Below are 27,884 nucleotides of genomic sequence, written 5' to 3' on the forward strand. Positions count from 1 at the left end.
ACCGCCGCCACCCTCATCGCACTCAACACCGGCCGAATCCCAGGATGCTACCGAGCCACCCCACGACGCACCCACGGACCCTTCAGCTGCCACGCCTGCAAGTTCACCTGCATCCGGACCTGCCCAGCACCAGCACCGGCCAAGCCGAACACCAGCAACAACCACCTCAAGTGCATCCTGCTCAACACCCGCTCCGTCCACAGACACGCCATCGAACTCTGGAACCTCCTAGACACCACAGCCCCGGACGTTGCCTTCCTCACGGAGACCTGGATGAACGCCTCTTCAGCGCCCGACATCGCCATCGCCATCCCAGAGGGCTACAAGATCACCCGGAGGGACCGCACCGCCAACCAGATGGGAGGAGGCATCGCCATCATCCACAGGAACACCGTCCGCATCACGACTAGCACCGACGACACCCTTACCTCCGCCGAACACCTGCATTTCCAGATCCACACCGACCCGAAGACCACCCTCAGAGGCACCCTGATCTACCGACCCCCGGGACCACGTACTCAATTCAGCGAGGACATCGCAGACTTCATCAGCCCGCACGCCCTCCGCTCCGCCGACTACATCCTCTTGGGGGACCTCAACTTCCACCTGGAGAACAACAACGACCGCAACACCAGCACCCTGCTCGACAACCTCGCCAACCTTGGACTCAAGCAGCTGGTGTCCACCCCCACCCACCTCGCCGGACACACACTCGACGCCGTCTTCTCATCCAGCACAGACATCGCCTTCAGCCACGCCACAGGACTCCACTGGAAGGACCACAGCTGCGTCCACTTCACCTTCAAAAGAACGACGATCCACCACCACCAGCAACAGGTTGCCCGCAGAAGCTGGAACAAGATCACAGCCGACCAACTCGCCGCCTCCCTGAGCCAGCACCCACCTGCCAGCTCAGCGAACCCCAGCCAGGCCGCCGACAACCTCACGATGTGGATCAGCAAATGCGCAGACGAACTCGCCCCCATGAGGACCCCGCCCAGCAGACCCGGCAGCAGAAAAGCCCCATGGTTTACCGACGAACTCAAGAGCTCCAAGAAGAACTGCCGAGCCCTCGAGAATGTCTGGAGAAAGGCACCCACACCGGACAACAGGACCACCCTCAAGCTCGCCACCCGGAAACACCACCAACTGATCCGCACCGCCAAGAAAACGGCTTTCAAGAACCGACTGGACAACAACGCACACAACTGCAAGGAACTCTTCAACATCGTGAAAGAGCTCTCCAACCCCAACGCCGGAAACAACGACGTCACCCCATCGCAAGACCTCTGCAACTCCCTCGCCTCCTACTTCCACAACAAGATCGCGGACATACACAACAGCTTCAGCACCCAACCGACCCACGCCACGACCACAGCAACGCCGCCCACCACCACCCTCCGAGCCTGGACGCCGATCAGCACCAAAGACACCGTCCGCATGATGAACTCCGTCCACTCCGGATCTCCGACCGACCCCTGCCCTCACCACGTCTTCAACAAAGCCGACGCTGTCATCGCACCCCACCTGCGGGACATTATCAACTCCTCATTCGACACCGCCACCTTCCCCGAGAGCTGGAAGCACGCCGAACTCAGCGCTCTACTCAAGAAACCTACGGCAGACCCCACCGAACTCAAGAATTACCGCCCCATCTCACTACTCCCGTTTCCAGCCAAAGTCATCGAGAAGACCGTCAACAAACAGCTGGCCGCCTTCCTCGAGACAAACGGATCCCTCGACCCCTCACAGTCCGGCTTCCGTGCCAACCACAGCACAGAGACCGCCCTCATCGCCGCCACCGACGACATCCGAGCCCTGATGGACAACGGAGAAACAGCGGCCCTCATCCTCCTAGACCTCTCCGCGGCCTTCGACACGGTCTGCCACCGCACCCTAGTGCAACGCCTCAGCAACGTCGGAATCCAGGAGAAGGCACTGGAATGGATCGTCTCCTTCCTCGACGGAAGAACACAGAGAGTCCGCCTACCACCGTACAAGTCAGAGGCCACCGAAGTCGTCTGCGGCGTCCCCCAAGGATCCTCGCTGAGCCCTACCCTCTTCAACGTCTACATGAGCCCCCTCGCGGCCATCGCACGCCAACACAACCTCAACATAATCTCCTACGCCGACGACACCCAGCTGATCCTCTCCCTGACCAACGACCCCGCCGCCGCCAGAGCCAACCTGCACGAAGGGATGAAAGAGGTAGCCGAGTGGATGACGACCAGCCGCCTGAAACTGAACTCAGACAAGACGGAGGTCCTCATCCTGGGCTCCTCACCCTCCGCATGGGACTACTCCTGGTGGCCCCCCGCCCTGGGCACCGCACCCAAACCAACGAACCACGCACGCAACCTGGGCTTCATCCTGGACTCCTCCCTCTCCATGACCAGGCAAGTCAACGCCGTCTCCTCGTCGTGCTTTAACATCCTGCGCATGCTTTGGAAGATCTTCTGGTGGATCCCCACGGAGACCAGGAAGACCGTCACCCAGGCCCTCGTCACCAGCCGACTGGACTACGGCAACGCACTCTACGCCGGAACCACCGCCAAGCTCCAGAACAGACTCCAGCGGATCCAGAACACCTCAGCCAGACTCATCCTCGACATCCCACGGAACAGCCACATCTCCGGACACCTGAGAGACCTGCACTGGCTCCCCGTCAACAAAAGAATCACCTTCCGGCTCCTCACCCACGCACACAAAGCCCTACACGATCAAGGCCCGAGCTACCTCAACAACCGAATCAACTTCTACGCTCCCAAACGCCACCTACGATCCGCCAGCCACGCCCTCGCCGCCGTCCCACGCATCCGTAGAGCCACAACAGGAGGAAGGTCCTTCTCCTACCTGGCCGCCAAGACCTGGAACTCCCTCCAGGCCGACCTGCGCCTGACCCAAGACCACCTCTCCTTCAGGAAGAAGCTCAAGACCTGGCTGTTCGAGCAGTAACGGCACCCCCCCCCCCCTAGCGCCTTGAGACCCCACGGGTAGGTAGTGCGCTCTATAAATGTCTCTGATTGATTGATTGATGCCTCGGCTAGGGTTAGGATGGGGGAACTCACTTCGGAACCTTTTTCCATAGACCGTGGCATGAGACAGGGGTGTCCCTTATCCCCCTTGCTCTTTGCTATTGCATTAGAGCCCCTTGCGTGTAGAATAAGGCAAGGTCATAGAGAGACTGCACTGAATTTTAACAATCGTCCGATTGGCATCTCATTATATGCGGACGATATGGTTCTCAACGTTCGAGAACCGCAGAGATCTCTCGCAGGTGCTGCGTGAATACATTAGATTTGGTCTATTCTCAGGGCTACAAATTAACTGGGACAAATCGGTTATCATCCCCCTAACGAGCATAACTACTCAGCCTCATGTAGAGTACCCGCTGCTATGGGTTGTAGAACCCGTCAAATACCTGGGGTTGTGGCTACATCGTAAACCTGAGGTGGTGATAGGAGAAAACTACGGTCATGCATTCTCTACTCTAGTACAGCAGATTGATCGCTGGGCTTGTTTACCCCTTTCCCTGGCAGACCGTATTGCTTTAATCAAGATGATTGTCCTCCCGAAGTTTTTATACTTATTTAGTAATATCCTTATATCACTGACAAAACACTTTTTTAAAAACACTGTAGACACAGCTGCTATGCTTAAACACCCGAGACTCAGCTGGTGAACACTGACATTGCCCTTTGAGAGGGGGATTTGGCGCCCCAGATTTCTATGCCTACTATTTATGCGGGCAAGCGCAATACGCCTATTTCTGGTTTAAGCTGCATGACTTTGTTCCGCATGTGGCGGTGGAGGAGGGGGACGCTCATCCGGTACCTTTGAGTGGCATTATCACCCATACTGCTAGACAGGCGCCTAGACTAGAGATTAATACGCTGGATGTCACTATTGCCATGATGCTCTGTCAATTGCGCAGGAGCGTGGCCTCATTGTGGCTTTGAGGGAAGTGGGTATCACATCAATGAAGGATTTATATCCTGAGGGGAAATACATCACTAGTGAAGATCTGGAGTATATCCAACATCCTACTCTCTTGGTTAAATACACTTGTTATAGGTAACGTAAGGCCTATTCGAGATAATTACACCTCATTTCCTGACGAACCGACACCGCTAAATGCATTACAACAGGTGATAGTATCTCCCCACCGGAAAAAATGGTCTCCAAACTGTACAGGGCAATACAGGAGGAAACTCCCATGGGTGAAGACCGCAGCTTGGAATGCTGGAACTCTGTTGTTGTCCCCCGTCCCGTCCCGTCCCGTCCCGTCCCGTCCCCCCCGTCCCGCCCCCCCCCCCCCCGTCCCCCCATTACAGACGTAGTCTGGCGTCGCATCTGTATATTGACGGGCCAATTGACTTCCAACAACAACTTGAGGATAATTCACCTGAAATTCATACACCAAGTCTACCATACTCCTAAAAAATTACATAGCATGGGATTGAGAGACTCTGATTGCTGTAAGCGATGTGGACAGGCTAGTGCACATTTTTATCATCTAGCATGGCAATGTGGATTGGTGCTCAGGTACTGGGATGGGGTCCTCACCCTTATAGGCATTATGAGAGGACTGGACATTGAGTGTACACCGCTGTTGTGCCTTTTAGGATAGATCCCTCATGCTGGAGCTGTGATGGGGAGGTTTGTGAGAGTGGCCCTGTTGCTGGCAAAAAGGCGGGTGCTATTCACATGGGACAGTCGCATGAGTCCTAAGATTGATATGTGGTTGAAGGACATGGTCTATTGCCGTTAACTACTTGAACTGTACGCCGAGGAACTACTGGTTTCATCCAGGTCCAAGGATATATGGACTCCCCTGAGGGAATACTTCCTGGCACAGCAAGAATTGGACTCGGATTGAGGCGCTATTAGGGGGATAGGGATGCTGGAACTGCTGTTGGGTTGTTATGCCGAATTGAGTGTAATACAGGATGTATCTCCACTGCACATTAACCGCAGGCAATTGATGTACAAATACGGCTGATTTTATGTTGGTACCGTTTGTTTTTCTGTTTTCTGCTTTTTCGCATCTGTGTATATGTATACTATAATGCAGCACTGTACGCCGGATGTATAGTTTTGAAATACTCAATAAAAATTTTTTTAAAAGAAAGAAAAGTCAAATTTCTACTTAAAGAATATACACAGCCCTCAATGTCAAGGCCAAAAAACAACACAGCACTAGGGAAGAAGAAAAATCAAACGTTTCCACTAGACCTAATTAACCCATGTCATTCAGGACCCAAGATGCTGAATTTCAGCTTTTGGAGCTGCATTAAGAAAGAGTGATATATCCAATTCTGCTATCATGTATATTGTGGAAGCATTCACTCAGTGTGTGTCAACTTTACATGATGAAAAAACATACCTAGTGCAAACCAATATAGTGAACCTGTACTTAACTGCTCCCTCCGACCTTAGTCAAAGAGCCTCTCTGCAGAAAGGTTTCTCAAACTTATGTAGATGTGGTCAGTAGAGACAACACAGACAGGTGCTCAAAATATGACCAGCCAATGTGGTGTTAATTAAATTGGTTGATATAGATATCCAAGTGTTGAATAAGGAACGATTAATGCTAATTATAACCAAGATGACTTACTTTACTACACAAACTTCTAGAAAGACATCATTTTCTACTGTCACCAGGTTCAATAAAGCTTGCTGGACTCAAATGCAAAAATAAAGGAGCAGATAACTCGTATTTAATGTTTTGTATTCACTGCAAATTGATTTTGACCGTGAAAGGACATTCAGAAGCCATTTTAGATGTTTTGTCAGAGGTAATAGTTGCACTTCTGTGGTTGAGGATTTAAAGTTGAATTTCTGCATATATTTGAGTGTGACTTGTAAAGCCCTCCCTTTTAACAAAAACAACAGGTTGAGCCTTAGCTGAGGGAGCGCCATGTCCCTGTGCCACCCTGCTCCTTCACCCTTTGAAGGGCTCCCACTGCAGTCTCCTTTTCCTCTTTCTATCTTGCTGCCGCTCCCATAGGCGCCCTCCTACTACTGGGGCACCTGGAAGTTTACCGTTCTCTTAGCACTGGACGTTTCGGTCTAATACTGAGGGGGGCCTTCAGGGTAGATTCTCTGTAGGATGACAGCAGATAAACCAGGGCAGCCCTCCAGACAGCCCAATTATTGACCAGCAATGGGTACAAAGGCTCCATAGTTTTGCTACGCAATGCCCAGTACACATCCTCAACACTCTGGTCCCAAACAAACTGGGAAGGATGGGCTGGTAGAAAGTCAAAAGATAGGTCCTTGGTAAGTCTGTAAATGGGTTGCTGAAAATGAGGCAGATGTTCATGATCCCCTGGGCAGCAGACTCAGCCCTGAATACATTCCTTTACTTTGTGTACCTTGTTCTTCACAGCTACCACACATGGCTGGGAGAAGACATATTAGATATGGTGAGAACTGCTCTGCCTTGAGATTCAGTCAAGGGCACATCTAGGCTGAGCTCCTGTTTGGGTGAGGAAACAAACTCCGATCCAGGCTCCAAAGTAACGTGCATATTGTTCAGCCTTTTTACATGACAGGGAATTGTCACAGGTCATGTAATTATGACTGGCACGCCATACTGGTAGGAGTACGATACAATTCTTTATTATGACAGGAAACAGAGTGTTCCCTAAAATGCCCATGATGTCCCTCGGTCGGATTACACACACTCAACATGCTGTTACCACTATGAGGTATATAGATGCGATAAAGGAGTCCTCTGACAGAATTACTGGTTACCAAGAGAAGAGGCCCTAGAGTAGGATGCCAGGCAAGAGGGAAGTGGCAATCTACTCCTGGATGAGACAATGGCCTTAATTAATATAAACTATTTTGCCCGCTTCATCTTCACCTGAGGTCATGCAGTAAAAATTACATAACCCCAACACCCAAACTCCTCCCACCCAAAGTCATGCCTAATTTTCCATTTTCCTTCACTGCTAATTATCAATATGTACCATAAACCCTTTGCCTGATTAACAAAGCCAGCCTTAAAGCAGTTTACTGGGGTTTTACTGAGACTGAACTTTTAACAAATTGTTAAGGATCTCTTTCAGCTGCTTTTATTGATGTTAAACTGACCCGTCTTTGAGGATAACAGACAAAATTTTACCTCCTTTGGCAACCTTCAGGTTGCCTACCTGTAAGATCCTTTAAGGTAAAATGGTGTAAAACAGGAGTCAGGGTAGTTGATAACTGTACCTGCTGCTAATGGCGACCAAAGTCAATTGAGCAGGTTTTATTTTTCTGGATCTTGTATAGTCAGTCTCGAAAGAAAAGGATAGCCCCACTTTGTAGGAACTTGGGAGCAAGAAAGTACAAGGAGAGGGGGCGTGGCCAAGCGCCAACGAAGATGGCTGCTTAACTCGGAGCTCCCCGGAGCTGCAGCCTTCCATCCCTAAATATATCCGCTCATCGCCTGCCCCACAAGAGCCCCAAGCTCTGACTGACCTACGGAACTGTGGCGGAGCGCGGCGGCTTGGGGCAAATCGGATCGGAGGAGGAGCTACGGGACTCCGACAGATCGCCGACTGCCGGCTGACGCTGCTAGTGCTCTCCGGACGGCCCTGCCCCAAAATCGACGCCCAGGCTCTTGGGCATGGTCCGGCCGGAACCGGGTGATCGGCCTTCTGACACGGACCTCTCCGGGGGACCGAGAACCCACCGGTGCGACTCTGCTGCCGCTGCGCAACCAGCGCAGACACCTGTTGGCATCCTGTACGCCGGAAGGGAGAAGTACCGGCTGCACTCGCCTGGGGCCTGGTAAAGGCAATATCCCCAGGTGCCATCATGCCCCGCAGTGGTGAACTCTATCTGTGGCCATATCTGGGTTAAAACGCCAGCGACCTGGAGGAGGAACCAGAGGGTCAGTTAAGGAGTCTAGCGGAGGTTAATGACTGGCCGTGCCCCTGGAGATCATTTGAGGAACGGCCTTCCACTGCGCCAGAGGGAGTGTGGTCGAATCAGAGGCGCTCTCACAGCACATCTCTCTCTGGGGCCTTTGCATGGTGGTTCACAGCACTCTGGCCGACGTGGCGCCAGTGGTGGCACAACGAGGGACGGACTAAAGGAATACTACGCCGGCCTACCTCCGCGAAGAGCCAGCGCAGCAGGGACCAGCTGGGAGGAGACCTATTCTGCAGCCATGAGCCGAAGCAGGCGACGACCTTGCAGTCCAACAAGCTGGACAAATACACGGTGCAGAAGGGGGCGCCGCAAGCGGACGCCGCCACAGGCGAGCAACCAGGGACTAAAGAACCCTCCCAGACCTCCAACTTGTCCGCCATACAGACGCTTGGCGCCACGTTAGAAAACAAGATTGATAAGGTTTCCAAAGAGGTGAATATACTGCGGGCTGACCTCAATAAGACCAACGAGAAAGCCAAGACCAACGAGGCTGATAGCCGCGAGCTCCGGACGGCGTCTACGACACCGGAACAGCGTGTCAACGAACTGGTGCACCGTCAGATGTCCATCTGGCTGGAGGACCAAGAAGGGAGGGCCCGAAGGAGCAACATACGCGTGGTAGGAGTTCCGGAGGAAAGTGAGGGGCCCGGTGTCGAACTTTTTCTTGAAAGCCTAATCCTCAATCACCTTAAACCTAAGCGCCTATCGAAATTCTTCACCATAGAACATGCTTACCGAGCTCCTGTCCCTGAACCCAGACCGGGTGCCCCACCGAGGACAATCATAGCCAAAATCCTGAATTACAGGGACAGGGACGCCATCCTGCAGACGGCCAGGCAGACCGGGGACTTATCATACGAAAATGCCACGATACGTTTCTTCCCGGACTTCACCATTCAGGTACAAAAGGAGAGGCGTTCCTTTCTGGGGGTGAAAGTGGCGCTACGTGAGAAAGGATTTAAGTACATGATGTTCTTCCCGGCTAAACTGTAGGTCCTATCTAATGGCAAGTCCCTATTTTTTAATCACCGGCGGACGTGCAGGACTGGATCGATCGGCAGTCGCCCCGTGCCAGGGTCCGATCTGAGGAGAACTGGAGGGACACTCAACAGGCATCACCGATCGGAAGGCTGGAAGTGGACACGCAGAGCCAACGCTCATGGAGATCGAGATCAGCTAGGCCTGGCCATAGGTCCTCTGGAGGAGCGACTGAGAACTGACGGCAGAGAGAACATTGCTGCTTCACGCTGATACAGTAAAGTACTATGTGTTATGCATTGGGGGAAATGGCCTACTGGCCTATGTTAGGGCAGAACTCAGACACTTCTCCTTAGCGACCAAAGGGGGGGGGGGGGGGGTCGGCGAACACGTACCCTTTCAGTTTCAGCTGTCCCCATCTGGGCCATGCTGGGTTAAAGACCGGCGATACCCTCTGGGGTGGCAGTGTGGCCTGCTCCGACCCAGGAACAAGGCCAGGAGAAAATTAGACTCTGGTGGAGAGTGGGCCGGGGGGGATGGGGTGGGTCAGGAGATGTTGGTTCACTTGATGTTCACTACTTCTTGGGATGGGAGGGAGGGGAGGAGGATGGCGGCTTGAGTTGGGGCTGATCCACACACCGAACAGAGAAGGTACCGAGAGGAGGGACGGCAGGGGGAGTGCTCTGCTAGTTGTTCTTCCTTAGGGTAGGTCGATAGGCACCCTGCTAATTGGGGATGTGGGTAGTTTTGAACCTACGGAGCAGGGCAGCAGGGAGGGGGGTGGAATGGGATGAGCTGGGGAGTTGGGCTGTTGGGGGTGGGGAGTTGGGGGGAGGAAGGGGAGGTGGGGCGTTGGGAATTTCCTGGTGAGGTCACTACAGATCTCTATGCCTCTAGATTTATGCTTTGCCTGGAACCCGTTGGAATCAGCAGTAGGAAGGAATACTTGCCAGTATGAGGTGGGATAAGAGTCTCAAGGTCATGAATTGGAACGTCAACGGGCTTGGGGACAAGCTTAAGAGAACTATTGTGATGCAATTTATCAAACGACACGGGCCTGATGTTATACTCCTCCAGGAGACCCACTTATTGGGCAACTCCTGCCACGCTCTTAACAGGTTTGGGTACTCGCTCTTGGCACATGCTGGGTTCACCTCGGGGTCATGCGGGGTGGGCCTAATGGTGCGTCGCAATCTGCCGTTGGTAGTGGATCGCACGTACTTGGACCCTCTAGGCCGCTATGCTGCTATTTAAGGGAAATGGGAGGGCCGGGGGGGTGAGCCTGGTTTCCACCTATGTCCCACCCGGGCTGCAGACACAAACATACCAAGACTTGGGAAAATTGCTTCTGTCCCTTCCGGATGGGCAACTAGTAGTGGGTGGGGACTTCAACGCAGGGTCTCGGGCACTCTGGATAGGCACCCCCCTAGGACCCTGCCATCGGGACACACATGGCTGGAGGACTTCACTGACCTATGGCGACTTAAACACCCACTTGACACCCAATACACCTCTTTCTCGGGCCCACACCGATCCTTCTCCCGTATTGACTACATTTTATCACCTACACAGCAGGGAACCACCGTGCGAGAAGCCACACTCCTGGCTAGGGGCATTTCGGACCACTCCCCAGTGCTGGTACATATCACCTTGGGCGAAAGAAGGGTGGGCTGCATAGCACCGATCAATGCGTGGTACCTCCGTAATGAGGATACGAGGAAGACACTAATTCTGGCCATCACCCGCTATTTCTCGGAAAATGTTGGGACGGTAGACTCCGCGGTGGTACTTTGGGAGGCCTTCAAAACGGTGATCCGAGTGGAAGCCCTCTCGACGATCGCTGGTCACCCCAAATTGCGGGCGGTTCAAATGGTCCAAGTGGAGACAGACCTCCAGGCATTGGAGGCGGCAGCTCCGACCCAGGACGACCCTAGAGTGACCCATCAGATGCAGCTTAAGAGCGCGGAATATAAAGCACTGGCCACTGATGCTGCTAAAAAAGTCATCAGAGACAAGGAAGGGAGGATATACGACCAGGGGGATAAGGCGGGCAAGCTGATAGCCTGGCTGAACAGGAAACAACAGATGCAGAAAGTGGTGACGGAGCTTAGAACTGACTCAGGAGTCATTGTCACAGACCCAGCAAACATTGTCCATGAGTTTGAACTGCATTACCAGAAGGTTTATAGCAGGGGGTCAGAGAGGCCGGAGGAAGGCTCCACTGACTTGTTGAAGGACATCCGGCTACCAGCCCTGTCTGAGGAGGACCGTGAGGCCCTAGAGGCGCCAATCACTACCAAGGAGGTGGGTCGTGCCATCGGCGACCTTCATTCAGGAAAAGCTCTTGGTCCAAACGGCCTGCCCATTGAGCTTTTCAAGCTCAAGGCTGACACTGTCAGCCCTTATTTAAAGCAGATGTTTGAAGAAAGCAGAGATCGGGTCGGCTGCTGCGGGACCAACGTATAGCCACTATAGTGGCCTTCCCTAAGGAAGGCAAGCCTAGAGACGCATGCGATTCATATAGACCCATTTCGCTGCTCAACGCGGAGCCGAAGGTGTTGGCCAAGGTGCTGGCTAACAGACTCCGACCTGTCCTACACACGTTGGTCCATCCGGATCAATCGGGCTTTATGCCCGGCCGTAACACGGCGCTTAACCTTCGACGATTACACGGAGTTCTGGGGCGTAGCCACACCCTTGGGGAGGTCGCGGTGGTGGTCTCACTGGACGCCACGATGGCGTTTGACACCCTAGAATGGCTATATATGATGGCGGGCCTCCGGAAGCTGGGATTTGGTCCTGAGTTTGTGAGGTGGGTTCGTCTCCTCTATACTGAGCCTTTGGCCCAGGTTACAGTCAATAAGAAGCTTTCCGAAGTTTTCAAACTGGAGAGGGGGACTAGACAAGGGTGCCCCCTGTCCCCCCTACTGTTCGCCTTATCCCTAGAGCCTCTTGCGGCCTGGATTAGGCAGGGCCTGTCACTGAAGGGCATCCGTTGGACGGATGGATGGGAGGACAGGATTTCGTTATATGCGGACGACATCCTGCTTTACCTCACGCGACCCCGCCGATCACTTAATGTAGCTGCAGATATTTTCACGAGTTTCGGAAGGAACTCAGGATATAGTATTAACTGGGGCAAATCAGTGATGTATGTTCTTCACGGAGACCCTCCCGTGCCTCCTCGGAATTGTCCCATTACTACCGCCACGGATGGGTTCCGCTATCTGGGAATTTTTATTTCCAAAGAGAAGACCGCCAGATACGAACATAACCTCCTGCCCCCACTGCAGCGATTCCAGCGGGACTCAGCGTCATGGAGGAAGTTACCGCTCTCCCTCCTTGGAAGGGAATCCCTCTTTAAAATGATGGCGCTGCCAAGATTTTTATACGCCCTGCAGAACCATCCTGACTTGGTCCCACAATCCTATTTTGCGTCTATTGAATCTGTACTACGAGAGCTACTATGGATGGGGATGCCCCGCATCTCCCTTCAAAAACTCAACCTGGGCTGGTATGACTGAGGGATTGCGCTTCCGGACATTCGGTCATATTACTGGGCCACCCACCTCTCGGCCATTAATTAGGGCACATACGCGGCCGGCGCCGACCCAGGCTTTGCAATGGACCCCTGGCTACTACCGGGGGGTAATTTTGAGGCTGCTCTATACTCAAGGCATAGCAGATACCCCCTTATGGGGCCCACCAATCACTCGGTTAAACTTTGGCATACGGTCCAGCGAAAGCTGGGATGGACTGACACCTTGACGATGGCTACCCCGTTGTGGGTGTCCGAAAAGTTGGGCACCCTTGGTCGGACGTAAGGATTTCACAATTGGGACCTCATCGGGATCTCCCATGTCCGTGACCTGTGGGGCCCCGGGGGGGTGGTCTCCTTTGACTCACTCCAGCGCACGTATGAGCTTACACGCACAGAACACTTTAGATACTTGCAAGTCAGACACTCATTGCAATCTAATATTCCCCAGGGTACCATGCCCCCTGCTGCCTCCCCCTGGAGGACAGACTCCTTGACGGCCACCTGCCTGAACATGCCATCTCCCTTACATACAAGATTATCAACAACTCCCCAGACCTACTCCAGCCACTTAGAGTGAAGTGGAAGGCGGACGGGTTGGAAATCGACGAGGAGGAATGGAGATTTGCCCTTGCATCCTCAAAGGAAGTGGCCATATCGGCCAGACTACGGCTGATCCAGCTTAAAATTCTACATAGAGTCTACATATCTGGTATTAGGCTGAGATTGATGGGCCGCAGTGAGGGCGGGCTCTGTAGAAGAGGATGTGGGGCGGAAGGGTCGTTCTTCCACATATTGTGGGAATGTCCGCAGATCCAGACCTGGTGGTGGCATTGAGAGTAGAGGCGAAAAGGTCTCTCTTAAATATCTGGGAGCCTAATGACTTAACCGCGCATGGGAGGTTGTGGGCCACGCTGGGATTTGCAATCGCAAAACGGAACATTGCCAGGCAATGGGGGGCAGGTTTTCCTCCGAACTTGGCCTCATGGCAAAATGACATGGACTGGTGTATGCTCCAGGAAAGGACAGTATACGTGGCCAGAGGCTGTCCCCGGAAATGGATTGGTGTATGGACCAACTGGAACGAGTACAGGGGTCACATCTGCGAACCCCCACATGTTGCCCGGATGACAACCAAACTGTAAGACCGAATGCTTATTGAATGACTGAAACAGTTGATTATAACCACCTAAGTTATGTAATGAAGGGTTACCAGGAATATCTGTAATTCACTGTATTGAATGTAAGTGATAATCACCGCTGTTTATCTATAATTAATAAAAAGATTTATAAAAAAAAAAAAAAGAAAGTACAAGGAAGCTTACAGAATAATGCAGTCAGATACATCTCGTGTTATTGTATTCTGTATAGCCAAGTTTCTAATGGCAATGTGGATTAGACGTGCCAAGTGCTCTCTTGTTAGTACCTAGGCTGTTACTTCACTGTAGGGACTCAGCAAATTGTATTGTGTAACTTGAATTCTTTTCTGCGGACCACTCATTTTTAACACTTTTTTAAAATATCCATGGATTTTTAGGCTGTTTTTAAAATATTTCTTATGACTATTCCTTGGTCCTCTTAAAACATCTTTTACTGTACCTTTGTGCTGCTATTCGAACGGAACGTGTATGTGCTCTACATATGTTTATGTTTTCACTGTTTGTCAGTGATTGTTTTAAATTGTACTTTCATGATCCACAGTGATCGAAATAAAGTCTTTTGACTTAATGAAAATGTACCAAACCACAGTAAAAAGCACTTGTTTCCAAGCTTTGAACATGTTACTCTAGACAGTCAAAATTTCATATGGCTACCTCAAGAAGAAGATATTCAGTTTTAAGCTTTCAAAAGTCCTCAAGAAAAAATGTGTAGATAAAACAGTAGCTTTACCTTACTAAGATCTTTGGAAGTAACACTATCATCATCACGACATGGTAAACGATGGACAAATGCCAACATCTGGTACTTTGCTCTGATGAATTCTGCTTTATTTGGGCTGATGGAAAGAAATAAAAGCAAAGCAAAGTTCACAGCCATGTACTATGCACACTTGTCTACTTTCATGGTGAGAAATGCTCTTCACAAATAAAGTGTTAATACAGAGAAACCTAGAAGGTAAACTGGAGGATTACTACCACTTATTCAGCTAAATAATTTATACAAATAGATGTTCGTTTCTCACCACCACAGTTGTCAAGTCACACAAACTGAAAGAAAGGTGTTCAGATGAGATTGTAAACCATCCAGCAGAAATTAAAATAAAGGGAAAAAACGCTGCACTCAAGAAAATATAAATGGTAATTAACCAAAATGTTTGTTAATACATTTTGCTAATACAAGAGTGGGCATGTGCTTCAACTCTCCGGAGACATTCTTAAGCTTAAATTCAAGTTACAGCTCACTATTTAAAACCAAGTGCAAGTAAGAGTTCAGTTGTCCACCAGTTAACGTCCAGACCCATTTCCCCAACAGAATATTGGAAACTGTAGTTTCTACTTCATCTGAAGAACCTCAAACTTAATGTGAAAAGATGGTGATCATGGTGATCATCAGGTAAAGTGACTGAAGTACCATATGTATAACAATTTTACACACCACAAAGGAATGAATGTTTACAAAAATCCTGTTAGCCAATAATGTGTAACCTTATCAAACCAAACAGAACACGAATTACAAAAAAATCCAGGTGTTTCTATAATGCTAATTGAAGGTTTTGACAGAAAGCTTTTGTGGTTTGACAGCGAACTCCAGAAACCCCTAAATTCTGAAGGTAATTTAAAGTGGTTGATACTAAACAGCAAGCAGGCACAAAAAAGCAAGCATTCTTAAAGCATACAGGCTTAAAAAAATGACGCAAATGCCACTTTCTTTGTTTAAATTTACCAATCCAAACTGGATTGCTAAATTAAAAAACTAAGTAATTAGGAGGAGCCACGCGCCGGTCCAAGATGGCCGTGTGAAGGCTCAGCTCCTCCGGACCTGTCCCCCCCCCATCCCTAATATTCTGTAGTATCTGCCGATTGCTGACCCCACCATTAGTCGGCTGAAGGGGAGCGGTGTGCTTTTAATTTACTCTGATCCCGTTGGGATGTCGGGGCCGGAGCTACGCCTCTCGTCCTGTGAGGCCTGTGGACTGACTGGAGCCTGGAGCTGTAGTTGTCTGGGGAGCTGGCCGCCAGTGCAACAACACCGGGGTCGCGAATATCGGAGGTGAGCGGCGGAGTGAGCTGTGGTGTGCCGTCCCCCTCCCACGTCCGGAGAAGTTTGAATTGCAAGGTGGCTGCAGAGGGGGCTACGGTGAGGCCTCCTGTCCGGGGGCTCCCTAGGGGCTCGTGCGCGGAGTAGCAGTGACACAGAGAGCGCGACTGCCTGTCACAGAGCAGCGCGCAGGCAGATCTTGGGAGCCCCCGGTGTCCACGCATAATTGTAGGGGCCCGCTTTGATTGTCCTGGCTGGGAGACCATCGGGGAGGGGGGGGGGGGGGAGACGGCCTCCCCTGCGGCCTAATGAGGGAGCCCTCCAGTTCAAAGGTGTGTGGCTGTGTGTGTGTGTGTGGCTGTGTGTGTGTGGCTGTGTGTGTGTGTGTGTGTGCGGGGCTGGCTGTGTGTGTGCGGGGCTGGCTGTGTGTGTGCGGGGCTGGCTGTGTGTGTGTGGCTGGCTGTGTGTGTGTGTGTGTGTGTGTGTGTGTGTGTGTGTGTGTGTGTGTGGCTGTCTGTGTGTGTGTTTGTGTGGCTGTCTGTGTGTGTGTGTGTGGGTGCGTGTGGCTCTGTGTGGACGGTATGCCCCGTATCACATTCACTAAACTCACTCTTCTTTGGTACGATGGAGGAATAGGACTACCGGAGCTACGAAAATATTACTGGGCCTCGCAGTTGGCCGCGGTGAATCACATGGTTTACGGTCCTCCCGGAGACCCGGGATATGCCATGGACCGCTGGCAAGTGCCACGCGGCGACTTTACAAGAGCGCTTTATGCCAAGCCTGGTCGGTTCCCCCTGGCGGGACCCACCGTGCATGCTGTTCAGGTGTGGCATGCGGCTAACAGACATCTGAAGTGGGAGGGGAGGCTTACACTCGCCACCCCGCTGTGGAATTAGGAGAAACTGGGAAGTCTAAAGGCTTCGACAAATGGGACCTCATTGGGATCACAAGAATTAAAGATGTCTGGGGAGGGTGCACGATCCACACATTTCACTCTCTTCAGCAACAATACCACCTTCACAACCGTGAACACTACCGCTACCTTCAGATTAGCCATGCAATGCTGGCACATATTCCCAAAGACACGTTGCTTCCCGACGCCTCCTCCCTTGAAGACCGGTTGTTGGGCAGTCACCTCCCTGTACGGTGGTGCAGACGTACTGGGAGGAGATCCACAAGAAGATACGAGAGGTCCTGGGGGTAGAGTTAAGGCTGGAGGCCCGCAGGTGTATCCTGCATGTTTGGGAGCCCACAGATCTGAATGCATACAGAAAGCAGTGGGTGAAATTGGCATGCATGATAGCGAAGCGTAATATTGCCCAGCAAGCCAGTCGCCCCGGGTAGAGAAATGGGCAGAAGATTTGGATTGGTGCATGTTTAGAGAACGCTCAGTGTATGCGGCTACAGGGTGTCCTGCAAAGTGAGGGAAAGTTTCGGTGGCTTGGAATCATTACCGTGGGGATGTCTGTGTGCCCCCGATACGCCAAGATGATGTCCCCTTGATCCATTTTCATTATTCTGGATTGTATCTTTTTGATGTATGGAAAGTAACAATGAAACCTGTAACAGTTTAAACTGTCACCTGATGCTTCTTTTTTGTTGTTGTCTTAATAAAAAGAATTTTAAAAAACTAAGTAATTCGAGAGCACTTTCTTGGTATACTTTTTTTTAAAAATTAATTAAAAAAAAACAGAACAGCAGGGGAATACCGACAAGCGGGTGGAGGCTAGAAGCAACAGGGAATGGGTAGGGAAAGAGAAAAGCCAAACAAGGGAACTATAGAGGAAGCATTCAACAAATTTAACAAAGTGCTGCAGAGGGAGAAAAGCACACAGGCGAGAGAAAGCAACACTGAGTGGGAGAATACCACAAAGCATGTGGGAGAAGCACATGAGGGAGACAAGTGGAAAACAGATGCACTCTCAGAGTGCTTAAGCAAAGAAAATAGTAGTTCCTTAAAAATGAGCAGTGGAAGGACATAAGTAAAGAGGCCTTAGGGAAGAGACAAACACATGATGGATAAGGCAAGCTGTCGAATATGAAGCAAGCAAATTAAAGTGACGGTAAAGCCAACCAATGGAAAGGCTTTAATCTCGTTATAAGTTTTTGGTAAACTGACAATAGGGTTTCTTCAATCTGGTAGGCTAAAATTAAAAATTAAGCGCAATAAAGACAAATAAATGAAAGTGGTACATTTTAACAAAATACTTTCAAAATAGAGAGGCATGCAAGGTTCCTAGTTTAGATTGTCACCTTTGCAAGTGCCTGGTTTTGATATTCCCTTTTATTATAACACAGAACACACTAGCGAAAAATGTCATACGGGCCTGTATAAAGAACAAATAAGGATGCAACTGACCATTAAAGAGTGGCCTCTGCTTACCAGCCAGAACTCAAAGACAGGTTGGTGCATTGAGATTTAGAAAAATTAGCACTACATTACTGAATGACAACTAATATTTTGGCAAATGCGGGTATGATGATGCCAGCCGCGGTGCGTCCATTGGGGCGTAGGGGCGTAGCCCCACCAGCCACCATGGACCCGCATCGCGGCCGCCAGCCGTATCTCAGAATAAAATACATTGCACTGAATTGCGCAGGGGGGGTGGCCTGCTGCAGCTTGAGTGACAGACCACACACTCAGGCTGCAGCAGACCGTAGTGCGCAGTCCCGCTGGGGAACTTACAGTGCGCATGCTTGAGAAAGTTGACAACTTTCTCAAGCATGCGCACTGTAAGTTCCCCAGTGGGACCCAGGGGTGGTTCACCGTGCTGACTGTTCGCCTGCCACAGCCCGGGTTTCCCAAGGGCGACAGGGCGAGCAGCAAATGGGCCCCCCTAGCCAATCCTGGCGTGCATGCACGCCAGGATTGGCTGGTCCACCGGCGCAGCATCCCATTGGATGCCGCGCGTGGGGGTGGCCCGGCATTCGTCGTCTTAGGAGCAGCAAGCCAAGGAAGGAGGACTGGCGCCAACGGACCCGAGGCAGCGCGGACCTGGTCAAGTAGGAAGGATCTGCTATTTTTTTCCTTTTAAAGCTCCTGCCCCTTAACCCTGCGAGACCCCCCCATCCCCCGCGAGCCACGACTGTTGTCGCACCACAGTGAAGCCTCGTAGCATATGGGCTTGTTGAATAATGCCCACTGCATTTGAGACAGAACCATAACTTTTCTTTCTTTTTCAGTGAACATGCGTGTAGAAAAAAAAAACATAGCAAGCAGTTTATTAAGGTACTCGATAAAGTGTGTGCAAAGTAGTTATAGGGTTTACAGCATCACATTTTTAAACATCAGTGCTTTTAAAAATTTAAAATAAAAGGCGCAAAGGGGGCATGTGTGGTAGCAGGAACGGTTCTACTGCTGAATATCACAATGAACATGCCGCACACCTATGCCCCAAAGTTCTGAAAGCAGCGCCCCACACCTGCTGGAATTCTAACAGGGAATGCAGAGTACGTATGTTAATGGGTTGTGGTTATCGTGTTAAACGTGTCAATATAGGGCATAAGACCACACTCAAAATATAACCGAACCGCTTTGTTGAATTTTTTGGCTGTTGCCGTTCACCTTCATGGCCATCCTAGATCAAAAATCCTGGAACCGGTCCTGCTCTAGTCCTCGGGTGCGTGCCTCGTGAAGCCAAACTATGTACTTTTATTTATATAGCGCTTACTACCCCTCATGAAAAGCTTTTCGGCGACTAGTAGGAGCTGGATGGCTCATTACACTGTCCAATTAACCCCTACCCATTTCTTTATAAATACAAAAGCAAATCTCTATTGTCTTCCAAGGTATCTTTGAGCGGAAGGAGGTCAAACTGGCACAAAACATCTGTATTAATAAATACTTTATGGTGAAATCCAGCGAAACGTTCACAATTGCGCAAATCTGTTCAATTAATTGAACCTGGACCAACAAGTTCATGAGAGGTGAAACCCAGAACAATATGACAATTTACACAAATCCAGACAGAGACGGACCCACGTTTCACCCGCTACCCCAGTGCCTCACAGGTTTAATACCAGAGCCCCGTCTTCATGTTGCACTGACTCATTTTTATCACCCTTTATACACTGGACCTAACAGAGCCTTGCGTGCTCTTAGTGATGCTATCTGAGTGATGTGCCAAGATGTTGGTATATTACTCTGGTACTTCTCCATTGATTTTCATATCTGGGCACTTTTAATGCTACCTTAAAATATTCACCGCTGCTCAAAATGTATGATCGATTCTGGACAAATCTGCAACTCATAGGTATCGTCATTCACGCTCAACCATTTCTTTTTTGCAGCTTTTTATGTACATGCCTGAACTGGAAAAGAAACATGCATGCTGTGACACAGTTTGACAAGTCCCTGCATGCATGGCATCAAAACAGTTCCCACATTGACCACAATGCACTCACAGATTACAACTCCATCCATGGACCAGCATCTAATGCTTAAGCATCCTAACTTTCACTCGTTTTCACTTCAAATTCCAGACAAACCATGAGAAGCGCACACACCTCTCCACACACTGTCCATATGGGCCACTCCCTAGACATACACTCTTCCATCCACAGCACTCCCACAGAGTAGCATGCTGCCCGTCTGCCAGTGCACCACTTCAGGGAATGCAGTGCTATATAAAAGGCAACTACAACTCGAATACATGCTGTTTAGCCTACTGAAGTGGATCAACGCGCTCTCCCAGGTCCCTTTGTATGGGCTGTAACTTTTTATTTGGGTGTATTCTGGCTCTGGCTCGAACTCTAGGAACACGAGCATCAGCCCTTTAGCCGCCCTCACCCTCCACTGTCCTCAGAAGTGATTGGCCGCTCCAAGGGGAGAGGACGGACAGGCTGAGTCAGTAGCGCTCTGCATAAAGATGGGACAGGCAGATCATTCCGGGGGGGGACAGTTAGTTGTGAGCTTGGATGTGGCATCTTGTCAGCAGAGATGAGTTGTCACGTTTTCCACTTGAGCTGAAACTAAATGATTGTAAAATAAGTTATTGGTGTCCTTGGGCCTGTCTGCCAGAATGATGGCTGGGCCTGTGCGACTGGCCCATCCGTCTCCAGCAGCCGGCCTGGTATTTATGAGACGGGAATGTTCTTTTATTCCCCCTCTAGTCATCCTCGTCAGCCTCGCCTGCGTGAAAAGTGAAAGTGCTCGCTGGACTCGTACGTCAAGCTCTGCTGCTTGGAGAGCCGGCAGATTGGTGCTATTACCACTGGCGTTATGTATGTGTATTTTGGGGGGACTGTGCACTTAATGGATATTAGAACATCTTGGTTTTGTAAATGTAAATATTTTTATTAAATTTGTCAATCTTCTTTCAAATTGTATATTAAATAAGTGAGCCCGGCTGGATTCGATTGAAATTTCAATGTTGTGGTGCTTTTTATGTACTAATTGACAATCTGGGCTAATGTATCTATCATGTTGTGTTCTATCTAACCAATCGCAGTGATTCAATCTAGAGCTGAATATGAAAAGAATTATTTGACGAATGCAGTAACTGTGTTGCATGGTGAATTTCCGTCTAGGACCAATTGTTGGCTGTAACACTTGATACCCAGGTCCTTTGACTAAAATTGGGTCACCCCTTGTTTTATAACAATGTGCGTGTGCAGCAGCACTGATGCCATCCAGGACCGGTCTGGGAACCAAAAGCAGCCCGAGCAAAAATGTTTAGGCCAGTCAGTTAACTTCCTCTCTGCTGCTTGTCCCTTCCCATCCATTTTCTCTCTCTCCGCTCTGTCTCGAGCTCTCAGAGCCCAGCAGGGCCTGCTGCAATTATTGTTGGGTGGCTAGAGAAATTGACGGATGCATCAGCAGTGGCCCCAGACCTACAAAAAACAGCGTCCCGTGACCCCAGCCTCCCAGGAAAGTTCCCTATCTCCAAGTGGCCATTCCGATTCTAATTCGGGCGTGTACACAGAACACAGCTTTTAAAATTGGTCCAAGGGCCGGCCAGGACCATTCCTGCCTGCTGTCTCTTACCTGGGATTGGTCTCTTTCGTTGCTTCTGCCTGTTCTCGCCCTCGCTCTCTATCGCACTCCCATCTCTCTGCCTTGCCATTCAGCCTTAGAATCCCACTGTTGCTTACTTAGCATTTCACCTTCCTTGACTCGGATACTACTCTCTGAGTTCCTACCCTGGCACTGCTGTCACACTACCTATGTATGCCAGCCCTTTGTTTCATTGTCTTTGCTCTCGCCCTCTGCTCTCACCTCTCGGCTCCTTCTCTATTCCAATCCTGCACTCCTTTCTTACTTCTTAGGGCCTAGTAATGCTCCTTCTCACAGCGTTAGATTTGGTACTCCTGCCTTGATAGTCCCATCTGTTGCTAACTCAGTCCTGGCGCTCCTGTCTCTATGGCCTTGCACCGATGTTGCTTATTGCCATCTTTAATAGGCTCTCTTCTGGTCACACCAGTTCACCAGATCGTGCTAAGTAGTATCATTATCTGCCATTGCCTTTTCTAGTATCTGTCCCAGGGCCATAGATACTATCACATATAAAAATTAGCCAAGTGCCCCATTGTTTCCTTGACTCTGCAGTGATAGCTGTCTGGATTCTCCTGCAAAGCAGCACAGATGTTGTTATACTTAAGGTACACATAGAATAATGAAACAGGAAAAAAAAAGAAAAACAAGCAGTGGCTATGTGTTGAGTAATGTAGTCTTTTTAAACCATACTGCTCACGGTTCACAGGATATAAGGAATACACCGTGTTACTGGTTCCCCCAGGGATCTGTAGTGGTGCTTAAAGTTTCAGTAAAAAACACTCTTGATTTCTGAATAATAAGTATAAAAGTGTTAAGGTAGCCATGTTGTTCTACTTACATTTCATATGCTTTACTTAATCTTGCATCCATATGAGGATTTGCTTTTTCCAGGAAGGTACTTTTTTTCCAGGCAGCATATCACTCTTGTGCATAATTTGAATTGAGCTGCATCCAGGTATATGTAGCAGGGCACAACTGGGTTGTAGCTGAAGGCAGTGTGGGTGTCTCAGTGGGATAGTATGGTGTTCATTGGGGGATGTGGCACTACGCCAGAGCTGCCGAATTTCGTTCTGGGGAACCAGGTTCAGCCTTCATGAACAGTCCACCAGACCACTCTCCTGGATTCCTAGAGTGCCTCTGAATTCGTTCTGTTTCTTTACTTTTTGTGACTGTTGGTCCTGCGGGGAAACATTTTCAATTTATGTTGTCTTGTTTACTGGGAGCATTGCTTTTATTTTCCTTTAGTGTAATAGGCTGGCTGGTGAAGTGCACTTCCCATAGTGTGCAGTCACTTCAATTTGCCTTTAGGTGACTACCTGGCTTGGTGGTTTTCTATTTGATTTCATGTAACTCCTTGTCTTGATGAGTGCATTGGTTTTAGTTTGTTTGAGGTAACTGCTTCACATGCTGGTTTCATCACACAGCTGACACCCACCCTGAGAAAGCCAGAGCTGCCCTGTTAGTGGTATCGACACCAGTGCGCTTAGGTTCCTTACAGCTCCTTCACTTGAAGTGGGTTACCACCTACCCGTTACATTTTGTATCCTGCTCGTACCAAGTCAGATCCAGACCCAGACCAGTCCCCACAGTTGCTCCGGATTAAGGGACATTGTCATGTCATCTCAGGCACGATGTAAAGACTCCCAGTGAGCTGAGGACTCTTTTGGCTCAAGAACCAACTAGCTGGAGACCCTTGTGGTTGTTTAAAGATTTAAGATCAGCCTGTAACTCAGTCTTGAGCTGGGTGGGTGACCTCGATTACAAAGTGGCTGTGCCAGATGTCCCATTAAGACCCCTTTTGCCCGTCTCCCCTTCAGACGCAGAGGGCATAAAACTGGGGGTGCTCAACCCTGCCAAAAAACTGAGGGGTGACCCTAAGAGCACAGCTGCCATCCAATCAGGGGTGGGATGCTTTGGTGTGCTGGTCTGGTTTTCTAGGTGCATTGGCTCAAGTTTTTCCCATGTAATTGATTGGGTGTCTTGGTAAGTTGCTTTTATGTGAATGTCTGACTTATGACTGCGCATTCCTTTCAGTGTGCACTTGCTTCAGTTTACTTTTTGAGTCACTGTCTAGTTTGCTGGATGTATTGCTTGAATTTTTCTTTCATTAAACTGTTTGACTTGCTTGGTGCTTTTATGTTGGTGCCTGCATGCTGAAGTGTACTCTTCTTCAGTTTTAATGTATGTGACTGGCCTGTTGACTAGCACCCTGCTTTCAAAGTGAAGGTTCACAGGTTCACACTTGCTTTAGTTTACTTTTGTATGGTGGACTGCATGCACTGTTTTGCTGGATGCATTGCTTTAAGTTACTACTTGATGCATTGCTTTCAGTTTGCTTTCAAGTAATTGCCTCTCATTTTCCTAATGCTTTGTGAAGACTGTTTCCCAACTGCTGTGCAACTTCTTCTACTCTTAGAGCTGAGATTTTCATAAAAGTCTTATAGTCTGAATTCAGCACCTGAGCGTAATAGGACGAAATGTATGAAGCTCTGTGGTTATACTGAATAAGCAGCTACCTATGTTATGCCATCTATTAATGTAATAACTGCACTTTCACAATTGCTTTATTAACCTTCCTGCTTTCTCAAATATGCTTGAAAATGCACGATTTTTCTTTTTTTCCAAAATTTTCTTAGGGGGTTTATCCCCCCAAACCCCCCTTTTGGGGTTCGGGCTCGCTCGCTGCGCTCGCTATGGTGCTGTATGCAAATCACTTTGCGCCTCACCACTTTGAAATGTCACCCACCGCCCCTGTGCCCTTAATACAACTGTCAACAAGCAGATTTCTCCAAAATAAATTTGACAAAAAATCGGGAATAAGACAGAAATAAGCAGTTTCTTTGCTTGAAAACATGTGGAACAATAAATATATATGGAGGAAAGTGTCTAAGTTTTAGAAGAGAACTATAGAGTTTTTTTAAAAGCAATAAAGAACAATGATTAAATATTGTCGTGGCATGCACACATCCACACTTGCTAAAATACAATACTCTTTATTGTGCACGGCCCAACCCAGGGGGATGAAATCCAGAGAAGAAACGGAGGGGAGTTGTAGTTTTAGCATACCTTCATGATTTCACGTTTTCGATTTTGTAACACATTCTCATATAGGATACCTGTAAACGTTAACGGCAATTTGCTGTGTCAAACTGAAGCATGGGCGACTCATACAGGTTTTCAGAATTACCTGCAACTCTATTTCCCACAAGGGTTGTAATAAGTTTCCATACCTGGTTTGATAAACTAACATTTCAGCCGGCAACATGGCCCTATATGTTAAACTCTTGCTGCTTGCATTTCCTGGATTGTGGAGGTCACAAAAAGCAATCCTGGCAAGGCCAATACAGTCTTCGATATTTCTGAGCCCACTAGATCTAATACCATTAAACTGGGCAATAAAACGCCTGTTATTTAATGAGTTTATAAACGTCAACAATGTAGAATAAAGCATCACAACACAACCAATGTGTTTTTATCATTACATTGGTCGAAGGACTCGGCTCTGGAATTGACAACCAGACTCTAGCAAATGATAAGAGTAGAATGGAAGAATTGCTTAGGACTGAAGCAGCATTTTTTCACAAGGGATCTCAACTTGATTGATTAGAACTTATGCTCATGAAAATAAAACAATTTGAAGTCTGTTGAAAACTAAAGTAAACGCCACCATAAACAATTCGGAATACTGAATAAAATGCATTCTGTCAGTGAAAGACAAATATACCACAATTATGGTGTTGACATACTTACTAAATGAGGTCCTTAAAGGATTATTCTTCAGTAACCTACCGGAGCTTTTCAGGTGCAGCACTTTTTCATATTTGTGAAATGAGTGGTGTAACAAGTGTTCCCATAGTATAGGTAGACTAGGCATGAACAAGCCTCAACATAAAACTAAGCTTTCTTGCGTTATTTTGTGCAAGCTGACAAGATTGTTCTCTGTGAGAAAGAACGGTCAATGTCTATTTTGGTTGCTTCAGTGGTAGGGGAATTTTCCACTACTTGCTAACAGGTTTTAACATTATTAAGAGCTGACATTTCTGAACATCCTTATGCTTCAAATGGAAGGATTTGTTTAACTTGTTGTTGCAAACAAGTGTTTCCGAGTGAATGCTTCTACCTGCTCTACAGAAATACTATGAAGAGAAAGATATATATTGGAGAGAGCAGGGAGAGGCCAGCTTTTGCGGGGCACGCGGCTATCGGGACACTTCCGGAGGACACTCTGGCTGCAGCTCAGCACTGCAGTGGGATTACATGAAAGAACAACTTTTATTACGGAGTAAGGCTTTATAGCTCATAAAAAGTAAAAGCATAAAGAGGCGTGACACTAGGGAGAACAATTGTGCAGTTCTCCATTTTATGGTCCACAGAGGCTCTTTATAATCACTACAGCCTCTGACTGGGACTTCATTCTAATTGACGGGGGGGGGTTGGAATTGGGATGCCAGCAAATTTTAAACCTCCGACAGTTAGGTAGGCAAGGTAGGAAGTGAGGCGGATGAGGAGTAGGGGGCACGGGTTGGTCAAAGGATCTGAAATGTTGCAGAATAGGTTTCTCACCTTACTGCCGCCTTATACATGTGCGCTTTTGGAGAGCTGTCAAAATTGTCTATTTTTCTGCTTGTTCTAGCGAGCAAATTGGCTTCAGGTAGCCTCTCCCCACATCATACAACCAATCTGACCACTCCCACACCGTCCACTTCACGACACCCTGGCACCTGTACTTTCTCAGACATGCGGTGCACACAGCTCACAGCGACAAGTAAATGGGCCTCAGCAAAGGAGGGAGACCAGTCCTCAGTATCCTCACTCACTAAAATTCAAGCCACCATGACTGGATCAGGCAACTTGCCCGCCGGAAAGATCTCCCGCCATCCTTTCATTTATCCCTGAACCCCCACTGCTAAGTTCAGTAAAAACCGAAAACCGCAAAAACCCTTGCTTTGCAGATTTAAAATTAGTCCATTACTGCATGGTTTGAGTCAAACATTTATAACCTATGCCCACCATGCCTTCTCCAATGTGAACAGCCTCAATAGTGACTTTCTTACCATTAAGTAGGATATCCATTATGACTTTCCTCATGCTCATTTATAGCAATCTGTGGCAACAAAAGAAATTCAATACCTCAAGTAAGAACAGCAGGACATTTAGCCGTACAAACAGTTAACAGGGATTGTACTATTTGATGGCCTACAGCTGCTAAATCAAACTCAGCTCTATAAACGCTGAGGCAGTGTTGCAGGATTAAGCTTTAACATACTTATTTGTATGAAGATTTGGTGTTTACAGCATGCCTAAATAAACATATCTCTGTATATAATATATAAATGTATTATATTATCAAACTCTGGAGCAAACTTATGGTGAACCCATAGCCTCCTAAAGACCATTGTTTTTGATTTCCAAATATGTATTCGGAGATCACTTACTTAGAACAGTTAATATTCACTCAACCCTATTGTTATTGTATCTACCTATCACTGCAATGTAGGCACACATTAATAAATTAAGGGAGTTAACACCCTCCACCCAAAAGGAATAGTGTAAAGATAAACATATTGTCCGAAATATCTAGTAGAGAACCACAAGGGAGCAAAAGGGCACCATTGTCTAAGGCTGTTTTTTACCTCTACAGCGAAAGAACATTCTTTCACTGTTCCTGACTGCACCTAATCCAGTTTTCTGCAAGGAGTACTTTCAGTGACATTAGTAAGGCTCAATGGAGGCACGATTTTTGATTTTTCCAACTTACAGAGAGCATACCAAAATATCCTATGAGCCATACCATTATCTAGTGTGGAGCAATTTGCCCTGAAGCCACTCTTCAAGCGAATTAAGAGTCAACTTCATCTACCAGTTTTTCAAAATGATTGGAATAAACCTTGTATATAGTTTTAGTTGCAGCAAATAAAGTTGCATGTTGAAAATCACATGTAGAACTTCAGGGTTCAGAAGCTCAACAAAGTGCATTACATGTTTTTCGAAAAGTCTTGACTAGCTAGAAAGACTATCTGGCCGTTGCGCACAAGACAATTTTGTTGAGCAGTTTAAATGAACAATTCTATTTACTATACAGGAACAAATCAAATTAGTACCCGTTATATTCTGCTTTAATATTAGTTCAGAAATAAGCAACAGATTATTAATACTATCCAAATTTTCAAAATAATATTCTAGGCGTCTTCAGGAAATTAACGTTTTTAGATACAACATTGCCAGCCAATTGGGAAACATGTTAAA

The 27,884-nt window shown here is 48.4% G+C and overlaps 1 protein-coding gene across 7 annotated transcripts in view; it reads right to left on the reverse strand.

The window, feature by feature from the left end:
- The window catches only part of GIT2 (GIT ArfGAP 2), an 855,235-nt gene that overhangs the window by 539,962 nt on the left and 287,389 nt on the right, over positions 1–27,884 (reverse strand). For all 7 annotated transcript variants that reach the window (XM_086943130.1, XM_086943127.1, XM_086943126.1 and 4 more), the window contains exon 4: positions 14,333–14,438. In XM_086943130.1, the coding sequence (XP_086799256.1) occupies positions 14,333–14,438 (106 nt within the window). The remainder of the gene's footprint in view (positions 1–14,332; positions 14,439–27,884) is intronic.

The sequence above is a fragment of the Lissotriton vulgaris genome, chromosome 11 (genome assembly GCF_964263255.1).
Source record: "Lissotriton vulgaris chromosome 11, aLisVul1.2, whole genome shotgun sequence".
NCBI classification, from domain to species: domain Eukaryota; kingdom Metazoa; phylum Chordata; class Amphibia; order Caudata; family Salamandridae; genus Lissotriton; species Lissotriton vulgaris.